The sequence below is a fragment of the Lagopus leucura genome, unplaced genomic scaffold (assembly GCF_019238085.1).
Source record: "Lagopus leucura isolate 7727_CA_CO unplaced genomic scaffold, USGS_WTPT01 Super-Scaffold_100050, whole genome shotgun sequence".
NCBI lineage: Eukaryota > Metazoa > Chordata > Aves > Galliformes > Phasianidae > Lagopus > Lagopus leucura.
The window spans coordinates 142,026-155,445 of record NW_024962296.1 but is presented as its reverse complement, the minus strand read 5'-3'; the positions used below and the strand labels follow the sequence as shown (position 1 = coordinate 155,445).

Genomic DNA, 13,420 nt, shown 5'->3' with positions numbered 1-13,420 from the left:
AATTCTCAATTCAGAGGGGTATGCAAGACGTCCACATATACAGTCTTGATGCCAAGCTTCCAGGCATTTCTGTTCGGAGAAAAAAAAAAAAAAGGCTCTAATTTGTAGACAAAAGGCAGTTTGTAAATGTGCTTGAGTAGCAGATAGAACAACCAAGGCAGTCGTGGTGTGTGGACAGACTGTCGCTGCAATGACAAATGAGGATACTGCTGGATGCAGAGTGAGATAGTCGTGAGCAGTGCTCTAAACAAAAAAAAATTCATTGTCCTGGATATTCTTCAACTGAAAAATTAGGAGATTAAAACACAACATCGCTGTGCTGATGCCATCAATATTATTCATTCTGTTAAGTGACAGCAGATATTTGCAGATTTTTATTTTTTAAAAACAATAGATGAAACTGGTTTGAGTTTACATGATGGCTATGACAGAGCACTTGGATAGAGGGAGTTATCCTTCAGATGTGTTAGCAAAGCTAGAGGAATAAGGAATGCCCATCAACTCGCCGTGCTTTGTGCCCACGTCATTACAGCCAGAATCAGACTGATTGGGTGTGCTACTGTGGTCTGGAATTAGAAAAGATATCATTTACAAAGCAACCAGATGAAATCTTTTAGCAGTTCTCAACCATGCCTGTTTCTTTAATTGTCTTTGTCAAACTTCCTTTTCCTTCCTTTGCTTCAGAACTGTTTCTTTCTCATGAAAGATGGGGTTTCCTCTCTGGGAAGAGCACAGAAAGTGCATGTAAAGATACGTATTTTGCAAGTGGATGCTGATTTTTAAAACAGTGTGATTGAAAAATTATTTTGATGAATCAATTAATGAAGGCTAATATATCACCTAATATTGTCAAAATTTGCAACGGTCATTCTGCTGACCCAAGAAATGTATTTTCTTTAAAGCAAACAGAGCTGACATTTCAAATGAATCTTCCTGGTGATGGGTTTTAACATCTTCAATTTCTTTTTTAATAGGAATTCCTTTCAAATGTAGGTGTCTTAACCATTATAATTCTGTAGCTGTGTCTCTCCACACAATTCTCCTACCCCGTTTTTTTTTTACAGTAGCACTCGTTTCTGTATCAAGCTCATTTTTCCCTCACTCAGATAAGAGCATCATGAGTGGACGTCATTTAAGAAATTAAGTTAAACCAGTCTTGATGTGCTTGTATCTTGCATGGTTATGAAAACATATATATATATATATATATATGTTAATATATTTTGAAATAACCATGCCTGCCTTCAGTTTTAAGTGTAAATTTGTGTTCTTTGTTTCCTGTTGTGTTGTGACCTGAGAAGAGCATCGTGAAGACTAATGCTCTTTTTGCCCAAATCAGAAGGGAGTCAGTCAGCGCAGACTCACAAAGAGGTGGTGGGTTTTTGTTCCATTTTGGTTTTTGGTTTTTATTCTTTTCTGAATTGCTGTTGGGTTGAAGAACGTCCATCTGATCCTGACAATTTTACCTTTCCCCAGAGATAAAAGCAGTGCGGCATGTGCTGCTTGCCTTTTGGATTGCAACTTTATTTGTATACACAACTTGCTGATCAGAAATCTATTGCATAGGCATGGCGTTTGTCAGTTCCCTAAAGGACATCCCTTCCCTTCCCCATGTGCTGATAAGTATTCTGTCTTTTACTTTGATCCTCTGATGAAAAGTGCATGCTTCATCTTCTACTTGTGAGTGATGTTTCTTTCTCTTTTTTTTTTCTCTTTCCTTGTCTTAATTTCCTGGCTTCTCTCTCTTTCCTTTCCTTTTATTGTCTCCCCTTTCTTTCTGATGCAGAGATGAAGATAGTTGGGTGTAAGTTTCTGCTTTTCTGTGTAATGTCTGCTTATTGCTTGCTTTTTCCCATTTTCATATCTTTCATGGAATGTTGGGGATTGGTAAAGGTAACAAATCATAACATTTCAGAGAAATTTTAGTAACAGAGGCTTTGTCTTTCCCGTCTCTTCATATCACAGGCCAACTTAAAAGAGGTTAATCAGTAGGAAAGGTGAGGAATATGTCAGCATCTGCTCTCTCAGGTGGCAGAAATACACTGAGAATTGGACGTGGCAGCACTCATCAGCCATCCTCAGAATATTCAGGGTGACAGAATTGATGAGGCTGAAAGTTACAGTTATGTAATAATTACCCCCAAAAAAGCATTTACAAGGAGATTAAAGAACGTTTTTATCATTAATCAACTGTCAGAAAATGGAAAGTAAAAAATATTAATTTGGAGGAGATAACATTAAAAATTCAGCTTACAGCTACAGGAAACCTTTCCAGGCACATCACTGAATTTAAAAAAATCCTATTCTTTTCCAGGCACAGAAGTGCAACAATGGATATCAAATAGTCTACTAAACATCATTTGTTCAGTTTTTAATTACAGGAATTGAAACAATTTGATTGTTTTGTTCACAAAAAGCTAGAGGGTCACTTGGAGTTGAACTTGCACAATGTTCCATTTATAGAGGGGGGGAAAAAAGTTTCCTTTGGTAGGTAGGCAGTCAGTAAAACCTGTGTTTCCCTTTACCAATGCAGTGTTATTCCCAGTAATGTTAATAGTTGCATGCCATCAATACTTCAAGAATTTAGAAAGTTACTAAGTTACACTTATAAGTGTTAGATTAAATACAGGCTGTTTCTGTACATGGTTATTAATTTGCTATTTAAGTCCTTAATCTTCGAGTGAAAAACCTGCAAAACCAGTATAAATCATTCTTTGATTGATTTATCCTAACACAATTATTGTCCATTGGACTATTGAATGTTATCAAGCCTTGACAACTAATATTTGGAATGTGTACAATGTGTACTGTAAACACAAAACCAGTGTTATGAATCTTATATTCATTTCCACAACTTGCTTAAAATAAAATAGTTTTGGGTGATAGGAGAAAGGACTTCAGTGTAAGCAAAGCCCACGCAGTTAATATTTAATGACCTGGTAATTTGAATACAAATTGTATAATCAACATAGTTCGATTTTAAAGGAACAGTAATAGCCAAAACAAAACCCTCATAAAAGAGATGGGAGAATAAATGAAGGGCAGCACGAGACATCAGGAAATAATTCTTGCTATTGTGAGAAGTGCCGTATGTCAAGACATTTCATGAAGGTTTAATCTCAGGAACTGCATATATAAAAACTGCGTATATTTTGTGCTAAGGAGCCGTTTACATTTGGTTTTAAATAAAAAGCACTTGTTGAGGGATGGCCTTTAATACCATTCTGAAAACTCACTGGCTGCTTCATTTCATCCTGACATCGAGTGTCCTCAGTTCAAGTGCCGCGCACCGGTTGGAACCTACAAATGCTTTTGGCCCGCTGGCCTCCTAGCACTCTTTTTCCTGTGCTAACAATAGGAGGCCAACACTGACCCACTTTGATGAGCTGCACTGTTCTCCTGTGAGGATGGGAGAGGTTGCTGAGATGCACACTGGCACACATGCTGCTTTTCTCCCAGAGTGCAAGAGAAGTGTTGTCACTTCCAAGCCAGAACTACTTGCATGGAGGTGTGTCTGGTTTATTAATGAGTCCTTTATTCCTCTCTTTTTCTATTTTAAGACAGAATTAAGCAAGGGAAGAGCTCTCTCTGCCAGGGTTTTTGACTTGCTGTGTAGCTGTTTTTTGGTGTCAGAGCTGACAAGGATCTCTTGATTCTGCTGATCACACTTCTTGTTTTGTCACATGCGAGCAGCACGGTGCAATCTGCTCGGGCATTTCTGAGCTGCTGTGAAGGCCTCTATCCTTGCAATTTGCATACTCAGAACAAAATGTCTGACACACTGCTCTGTGTCCAAGCATTTACTCTGTTTCTGTGAAGCCCTTTACAGTATCTGAGCTCAGAAACATCGAGAGTGGCAGCAGCAGTCAGGAAAAAAAAGCTAGCAAGGATGCAGTAGTAGCTTAGGTTAAGTAACACGCTAGGAAGAGGGAATTCTTTTAGAAAGGATATTTTTATGATTACACACTAACAAACTGAAGTCTGTGACTTTCTGGCTTTAACTCCAGACTTTGAAGAAGCAGATGAGTGCAATGCCTGAGAGCAGCAGCCTTCAGTCTTTTCTTACTTTGCATTATGGCCTTTTCTGGTTATTTTTAAGATGCTATAAACTATTTTTACAAGAGAAGATGTTCCATTACACTTCACTGAAGTACTTTTTCCCTTTTTTTCCTTCATTTTGATGCAAATCCACTGTTATCTCGATTCCTCTGCCCCCCACCCCACAGGCATTTTTTCAATTAGTGAAGTAATATCCCTTCTAGTAAGCTTAATGGAAGATTGGATGCTGTACGTTCACCAAACTCTGCATTTAATTTAAACTAGGATTTGCAATCTGACATTGGGCTTCGTGTGGCCATACCCTGTTCTGGAGAAGAGGCCATAAATAAGAATCTCCCAAATGCTAATTTATGGGTACAACTAATTTCTATTAAGAATCACAGCATATAAATTGGATTCTTTCGTCCTCATCATGCATGCTGCTTAGAAAAAAAGCTGGAGGCTGTTAAGCAGAAGGAGTTTCAAAACAAAAGCCCTGACTTAAACTATCTTCAGCTGCGACTTTTACATTTCCTTGATATTCCTGTGGTCAACGTATAGATGGCTTGGCTGCATTTTAAACAGCAAGAAAAACACACAGATAATTTTCTCTGCACAGCGTTCCATGTGATGGCTGTTCTTTGATGAGAAAACCTGACTGAATACTGGAGGGCTTTCGTGACCCTCTCGCTGTTATCTTCCTCACAGCAGTGAAGCACTGCAGTCTCAGAGCCCTTGCTGTGATTCATGTGCTGCTGCCCACCCTGTGAGCCTGCCCTGCCAGCAGGGCTGACAGAAGGAAGGCATTTTGGAAACAGATTCCCATTCACAGGAGTGCTAGCAGGGAGCACCGAAAGGCAGCTACAGAGTGGTACTTCTGTGCCTGAAAAGTTGTACTGCTCTCCAGAATAAAAATGACCATAAAGGCAAGCTTCTGTTGTTTGTCCCTTCAGTAGAATCCGGGGTGAATTTGGTGGGGTGAGAGACTTCAAGAAAAATTTGAAGTGCATCTTTGACCAACAGAAGGATATCCCTCATTGCCTGAAAGCATATGCTGCTTGTTTCATAGTGCTTCTGGTTAATAAACAGATTTAATAGCATCAGCTTCTCCAAGTACTGGGTTGGAAGAAATCAGTCACTGAAGGAGTCTCTGCTTTGCTGTATAACCATTCCACCACTTCATTATTTGGTCTCTTGAGGCTGCTTAACAAAATCCCAACTTGAAAGTGTTTGATTTATAGTTGTTCAAAAATTGTGTTTTTTTTTTATACTGCCCTTTCATACATGTCTCTTTGGGAGAAATAAATAAGAAGTGATAGGTCACAGAATGGAAGCAGCAACTGAACCTGAGGGAGAAGCAAGTGCTACCTGCCATCCTCTTGGTGAATGCTTTAGAACTTACTGCATTCCTTTTGAAAGCAGCATTTCCCAAACCAGATTCTTAGAACAAAATAAGAAGTGAACAAGACTTTGTTAAATTCGGGATAATAACAAATCTGAGAGAGATGCCAGCATTTGTATTGCTGAGTGCAGTCATTTGCTCTGAAAGCTCTTGAAGGTGAGGTCATGATTAACTGGCAACTATCCATACTGCCTGCTCTATTACATTCTTGCATATGGACACCAGGGACTAGCCAGAAATCTAGCAGAAAAACCAATTAATAATTCCCTCTTAATCCGTCTCAACTGAATTACAGCCAAGTATCCAAAAAGGCTGCTTTTGTTTTCTTGTTACAATAAAAAGGAAATTCACAAATCTACAAAATACTCAGAGAAGATTTAACTGAAATTAATTTTCTACCAATCACCACAAAAATACGCATTTGTTTTTAAAATATATTGAAAATAGGAAGTCTGACACTATTGATGCTTTCAGTTTTCTCCTAATAGCTGCATCACATAACTAGGCAGAGTAGTGGAGGTTTTGTTTTCCCTTCTCTACTCACACACAATAAAGCAGGTGTTGATTCCAAGTTCACACTTAATGAAGGCATTACTAACAACGTTCTGATTTTATGCATTGATATCAAAATGTTCATCTTTATTAACAATTAACTTGCTGCTTGGAATGATTTGGCATCAGCCATAGTCTTGCAGAACACCGGGTGGTTTGCAGAATCAACATAGGCTTCACACAGGCGCTGTCTCCCATGGTGAGTGTAGCCATGTGCCTCCTGTCTTTCCCTGCAGGTGATATACGCAATGACTTGTACCTGACACTGGAGAAGGGAGACTTTGAAAGAGGTGGGAAAAGCGTGCAGAAGAACATTGAAGTGACCATGTATGTTCTGTACGCAGATGGAGAAATCTTGAAGGTAAGTGCTTGTTTCCTCTTCAAGTTTTGAGTGCCATCTGCTTGTTCCATGCACACATGCTGTTTGTTTGTTCTCTGATGCCAGGGAAACTACACTCAAACTAGTTCTTCCTATTTTTGGTTTTTGCTAAGGTTTTAACCTATTACAATGAAAGAAGTGGTCGCTTACATGTGGTCCTGTTTACGAGTGGTCCTGTTTAGCAGAGTGGATGGTGATAGGACAAGGGGAATGGTCTTAAACTGAGACGGGGGAGGTTTAGGTTGGATATTAGGAGGAAGTTTTTCAGCCAAAGGGCAGTGAGGCACTGGAACAGGTTGCCCAAGGAGGCTGTGGATGCCCCATCCCTGCAGGCACACAAGGCCAGGCTGGATGTGGCTCTGGTCAGCCTGGTCTGCTGGTTGGTGACCTGCACACAGCAGGGGGTTGGAACTGGATGAGCACTGTGCTCCTTTTCAACCCAGGCCATTCTGTGATTCCATGATACATATTTGAAAGAATTCGGAGCACTGCCCCATGTGGGAATAGGCGCTTAGGAGAAAATTTTTATAAACTGAAAAGCTTATATAATTTGCAGTGTGATGTCAGTGACTATAGTAAAATTTAAAGTCGCTGTAATCAAAGATCAAAGAAGCATATGACAAATTTCTTAAGTCAAATAGTGTATGTGATAAAACAGGAATACAGGCGAGGCTGTTGGAAGTGTGGTTTGTTGGTGTGTTGAGCACCGTTTTGAAGAAGTCCCTGGTTTCCAAGATCTTGGCTTTCACCATGGGGGGGCTTTATTCCTGTTGGGAATGTTGTTAATGTTTGTCTTTCTTTCTCTGTTCTTACTGTAGTGTTACTGAAGGGAAGAACAACAGGTAGATATGTCAGCTTTGTGTGAGGTGGGAAAGAGTGAGGAAAGAGAAGTAAAAGTATTTTGACATAAACTGCTATTGGGAATGGGGGAGAAGCTGCATTTAAAATCGTTGAATTAGAACTTCCCCTAGATCTTTTTTAACATCTGGTGCAAAAAAGTGGTCTTTGTAGCCATTCTCATAGAACAGGCTGAACCCCAAAGTCCTTGTGTGTCTAACTCGGTGCCGCAATCTGTTTTGGGAATTGGAAGAGGAACCTTTCCCTTATTAACATAATTTCTTGTGATTTGATTGAAAATTAAGTAAGGAACTCTCTTGTAAGGAACTGCTTTGTGCCCACAGCTGTTTCTGGAAGATCACAATCCTTTCCTGTTCAATTGCATTAGGCATACATTTCAAATTGAGCGTCGTACATTTTTAATCATTGCTGTGTTACAGAACAGTCTGCTGAAGACCACTGTAGATCTTGGTTGTCCCAAGCACAGGATCAGCATCTTCAAATGCCAACATAGTTTCTAGACGTTATCAACATAGTATCTAGACTTCTTTGTTTTCTGCTGGAGTTCTCACTGCAATACTTTTCCCTTTCCCTTACCCTTTGTATTGCTCCAGCAGTACTTCAGGGCTATGGGTGGAATTGGAGATGGGACATGGCACAGAGAAAAGAGGCAGTCAATCCAAATAAAAAAAAAATCAGGGGAACATACTTTTTGTAATAGAAAGACTTTACATAGAAAGGATCTCCTGTGGGTTCTCAATTTAAATAACTTATTTACAAGAGAACCTTTGTACCTATTTTTATATTGCTGCTCCTCAGTGTAGTGGCAGTCAAAGCAACTTTTTATGGTTATGTCAGGGAGATCCGTGGTTCGTGAAGCCTAATGATGCCTCAGATCAGTTGCATTTCAAACATGCAGTCATCAGAATTTTTTACATAGGAAATAATAAGCTGGCGAATGTCTACTGAAAAACCAGTGGAAGTGCTATCAAGAACGATAAAACCTGAGCTCCTCCCCTTTAATTTGAACTCCTCGCTGCATAGTTCTCTTATTGCAAAATAGACCTGGAAAAATAACATATGAAACCAAATATTGGTTGAATTGAATATGGAGACATAATTCAAAGTTCTAAATGGCAGTTTGAAGGAAAAGTCATATCTGCATGAGGCAAGGAAACAGCCACTTAGAACTGAGTTTGGAAACTAATCACGTATTATCTTTTTTCTTTGCTGCCATGGTTTCTACCTGATAGAAAAATTCTGTAAATTCATCTCCCAGAGGTAAAGCAAATGACACAGCCATCTGGAATTACTTTTGACTTAGTGGGTTATCTTACCTTAAGTGCTGATGTCCTTATGGAAGCCAACTGACCTTATTAAACGCATATGGCTTTTAATAGAATGTTCTAAATCTGTAGAAATGCCTTGAAGACCTTAAGAATTCTAGGTATCCACAGATACATAAAATGTAATATATATTTGTTAGTCTGGGTTATTTTAGTATTTCACCTTTTATATTAAGAATTTAGTTTTAAACTCTAGACAGCTTATTTTTTCATTGTGGATGCCTGGTTTGTGTTATCTGTGGTAGGGTAAGATCAATCAGTGTGTTGGAACCTGTCATTTCCATTAGAAGGAAGCTGGTTTCACTCAGAGGCAGAATATAACTGTTCCTAAGTGGGGGGAAAGAAGCAGCTGCAAAGAGAGTGCTGAATGGGGAGCTTTCATTTCAGTCAGTCAGCGTAATCTAGAAGGAAATATTAAGATTGCAACAAGAGGAGTGCCATTTGAGCTTTTTAATGTAAAAGATAAGAATAAAATTTGGTTGACTTAGCTCTCAGTGCAGTACTGATGAGTTGAACAGCTTTGTTTGGGTTGTCTGACCACTGAATGATCTCCTGCATGACCCAAGATGCATTCACAGTCTTGAGAGGCTGCTTTCTGCCTTCCGTTTCATTTTTCTAATCACAGGGTTAATTGAATAACTTTCAGTTGGTAGCGTGGTTGGGGAAGTAATAAAAAATCTCCAGTTGAAGATTACAAGTGCATGAGCAGTGCACTGAAGATGTGATCGTTGACCCCAGCACACCACTTTCCTTGGCTGAATGCTGTTCCTGACCTACAACATTTTCTAAACACTGCCAAAGAAGAAAGTTTGTGCTGAGTTACACCACACTGCGGGAATCATGGCTCTGTGAAGGCTTCAGCAGAACCATACAAAGTGTTAATAAGAATATTCTGTTTCAAATCCATATTGCTCTTGAGTGTATCTTGGTTCAGAAATAGTCCTATTGAGAGCAGTGGAAATAAGTCCCAAACAAGATGAGCGTTTTCTTTTCAGTGTTGTCTCACCCAATTATTAGTATCCTTTAGTATAGTCTGAAAACTAAGTCTTGACACATGTAGCACTTACTCTCTGTTCTAGTAGAAAGAATATCTTATTCATCGTAGGATGTAACTTAAATGATAACATCGTTATGCAGTCCTTTTTTTGGTTTAGCCTGTGCTCTCCAGTTCAGAAATTTCTTCAATTATTTCAGATTTTATTGTGTCTGATTTTCTGCTTCTGCTCTTCCTCTGTGTCTACAAAAAGAGATGAATTGTATAAAGATTATCACCGTGTAATAAAATGACTCATCTGTAGTGATGTGCTGTCTTTTAATCTTAAATTGTGTTCTTTTGTTCCAGGATTGCATCAGCCTGGGCTCAGGAGAGCCAAGCAGGAGTGCCTACCACTCTTTTGTCCTTTACCACAATAACAGCCCTCGATGGGGGGAAATCATCAAGCTGCCCATCCCCATTGACAGGTTTCGTGGGTCTCACCTCCGCTTTGAGTTCAGACATTGCTCCAGTGAGTGCAAAACGTAACCTAAAGAAATCTAAAATGGCTGAGGTCTTCCCATTGCCAGTTCATGCTTGAATGAGGCTGTTAATCCCTGGGAAGGAGGAAGAGGGTGCCAGCTTTGACAGTGCACCTTTACTGCAGTTTGTTAGCTTGTTGCAATGTTCATTGAACAGCACAATCCCTGCAGGGCAAAACGTTCTGTAGATATTCTCCCCTGCTGTTCTGTAACTGTGTTTTCCTGTATAATGTTTTCTTTATAGCATGTACATTTTTTATTTTACTGTGATCAGCATGTTTGTACTTGGCAAGGCAGTTGTGACTACACAACCTTTACAGATTTTTTCCAAGCCAAACCATTCTGTGATTCTCTGAGTGTTTGTTTTGAGGCTTGCTGATGACTTGCATAGAATTAAACTTAGTGGTTTGTTATATACTGATTCTTACATTACCTGCCTGCTTTTTGTTAGGAATGCGGTGGGTAACTTTGTAGAGTATATGGATAGAGTATGAACAAATGTGATTTCTTACTTATATCTTGTTACAGCAAAAGACAAGGGAGAAAAGAAGCTCTTTGGGTTTGCATTCACTCCATTGATGAGAGATGATGGCACTACCTTGTCGGATGATATCCATGAGCTTTATGTTTATAAGGTACCAGGTCTTCTCAACTGTTCACCACAGCTTCAATTTAAATCCAACTGTCATTGCGTTCTCATTTTTTCCCACATTAAAAAAATTAAAGAATTTGAATTTATGTGACTAGGTATGGAAACCTCCTGCTGTAGGTACAACTCGTTTTTCTCATCAGATACTGATGATTTATCTTTCATTAATTATGACTACTTGAAATTCAAACATACGAGTCTTCAAGCCGTCGGCAGTTTTACAGCCCATACTATTACTGTGTATTAAGAAATTGTTTCAGTGCCCAGAAGCTTCAAATGCATTGCTGCAGTGCTACATCTCAACAGTGCTGTAGCAAGAAACTTTGGAGAGTTTTTGGCGTTGGGTTTCTTCTGCAGTTGTTTTTTTGTATTTTTTCTTTCCACCATATTGATTTACTTCGGTTTATTTCTTCACTATGACTTTCAGACAGCAGCACTAAGTTGGAAGGTGCAGATAGGTTCAAAACAGTCAGTAGTTAGGAGGTGACATTTTTTTTTAAAACTGAGTCTCCTCTGTGTACACACAAGCCCTGAAGGTGGTAAGCACAGCTTTTCCTTACTAGTGTTTGTGTGCACCCAAAAGGTCAATAAAAGTACTGCCAAGCAATTGCTATCAGGACTTGTGTGTGAAATGAAATAAATAGACCGGGTAGCATTCCATCCCCTTTCCTGTGTTTGCAGTGTGATGAGAACAGCACGTTTAATAACCACGCGCTCTACCTGGGGCTGCCCTGCTGCAAAGAGGACTACAACGGCTGCCCCAATATTCCTTCCAGTCTCATTTTCCAGCGCAGCACCAAAGAGTCCTTTTCTGTCTCCACGCAGCTTTCTTCTACCAAACTGACCCAGAATGGTAAGTAGCTGGTACTTCAGAATTGCTTATGGGCTGATATGTGTGCTGTATTGACATGAGCAGAAACTGTTGCTCAGTTGTTGGTCTGGGGTTTTGTTTGGGTTGTTTTGGGGATTTTTTTGTTTGTTTTTTTTTGAAGAAATTGTTACTGAGTAAGGGCAGAGAAATGACTGGCATTTCTGTAAGTGCAAGACATGAGTAATCTGTTAAAACGAAGATAATTTTATTTAGGTGATTAAAGAACAAAAAAATGAGTTGTTGGCACTTTGACACAATCCTAGAATTTGTTTTTTCGGCTCTTGCAGAACTACTAAGGAAACCAAAACTTGTTATAGCAATGTTCCTGAGGCACAGGAAGACAAAAAAGTGTATTTTTCACAGTGCAGTGTGAGGTTGCCATAGGAAAGGTAGCAATATTTTTATTCGTTCTAAGACTTTTCAGTTCCTCCATCCTTTCTGTTAGTAATGTTGTTCTTACTGTTTGGTTTCCTTCTTGTTTTTCTTTCTTTTTTTTTATTCTAACATGTGTGAGCTGCAACAAGAGCAGAACTGTAGCATAATGAATCTCAGTTGGGTCTGCAGTTGCCCTTCTGCCCTTTGTATATGGACTCTGTCTCTTTCTCTCTTACTGTTCTGCAGTGGATTTGCTTGCCCTCCTGAAATGGAAAGCTTACCCCGATCGTGTGATGGATATTCTAGGAAGGCTGAGACATGTCAGTGGCGAGGAAATTGTTAAGGTACTACATGGAATTAAATGTATCCAGTGTCTTTGGATGTATCAGTGTTAGTAAGCTAATTGATATCTGCAGTGCACATCTGATTGTTGCTTCTTACTGTACTTTGTTTCGTGCTGTCTCAAAGTGTATGATAGGGATTTTTTTAATATGAAATTGAACACTCCAAAAATGAATGGTATTCAATCCTCAGGATCAAACCTGCTGTAGTCCAAAGACAAATAACCTCATCCACCTGTATGGTGAGCATCATCCTTAGCACTCACTGTTCTGCTCTGTAGACCTGCCCCCACTGAGCCATGCTGTTTCCTAATGAGTGCACAGCTCTGTTAGTGGTGTTTGGTGCAGGCTTTTCTGTTCCAGTCGTATTTTCAAAAAGGCATTCCCTGAAAACAGGGAACTGTGGTTGACCGTTTCTAGAGTGATGAAAACAGAGCTGACACAGAAGTCTTAGCTTTTGAAACAGCTGATGATGGAATGGAATTGATGGAATTGATGGAAACAGTGGAATTGATGTGTATTTCTGTTTTAAGAATATATTTGAAACCTCTGTGTAGAAGACAAACAAATCTGAAACCTTGAAAGTCAAGTGCACCATCCTGCACTTCACTGTCCCAGAGCAGTGAAGTCGTGCTGCTGCGCAGAGCACCAATGTCAAACGAAAGTCCCATTGTTTGATTAGGAGTTTATGCCACTTTGTTGTAACTCATTTAAGTGTTGCCATATCTTAATTTTAACTTTCATGATAGCACATGTAAAAATAACACGAGAAGAAGATACCCAGTGTGTACTGAAATTATTCAAGAAGGCCATATGTCATACATTTGTTTGCAAGGCAGTACAAGTATTTGCTTTTTATAGGGAAAATTAAAAAAAAAAAAAAAAAAAAAAAAAAAAGAAGAAAGTATTATTCCAAGAATTCCAAGAGGAAATGCAGTTGATTCCATCCCTTAGTTGGCTGCCATTTGGCATTGGGATATGAAGCACAGAATGCAGTAATTCAGAAAAAAGAAATTTTATCTTCTCAGAAACTTCATAAATTGTTGCATTTTGTTTCTTGTTCTCCACCTGATAAACGTAATTAGAATAGATTGCAAAATGACGAGGACGGAAGC

At 39.2% G+C, this 13,420-nt stretch overlaps 1 protein-coding gene across 10 annotated transcripts in view; it reads left to right on the top strand.

The window, feature by feature from the left end:
• The window catches only part of DOCK3 (dedicator of cytokinesis 3), a 192,402-nt gene that overhangs the window by 111,928 nt on the left and 67,054 nt on the right, over window positions 1–13,420 (top strand). For 9 of the 10 annotated variants that reach the window (XM_042885453.1, XM_042885452.1, XM_042885450.1 and 6 more), the window contains 6 exons: window positions 1,787–1,804; window positions 6,229–6,353; window positions 9,897–10,059; window positions 10,598–10,704; window positions 11,400–11,571; window positions 12,211–12,308. In XM_042885453.1, the coding sequence (XP_042741387.1) occupies window positions 1,787–1,804; window positions 6,229–6,353; window positions 9,897–10,059; window positions 10,598–10,704; window positions 11,400–11,571; window positions 12,211–12,308 (683 nt within the window). The remainder of the gene's footprint in view (window positions 1–1,786; window positions 1,805–6,228; window positions 6,354–9,896; window positions 10,060–10,597; window positions 10,705–11,399; window positions 11,572–12,210; window positions 12,309–13,420) is intronic. The other variant, XM_042885449.1, reaches the window with a different exon arrangement.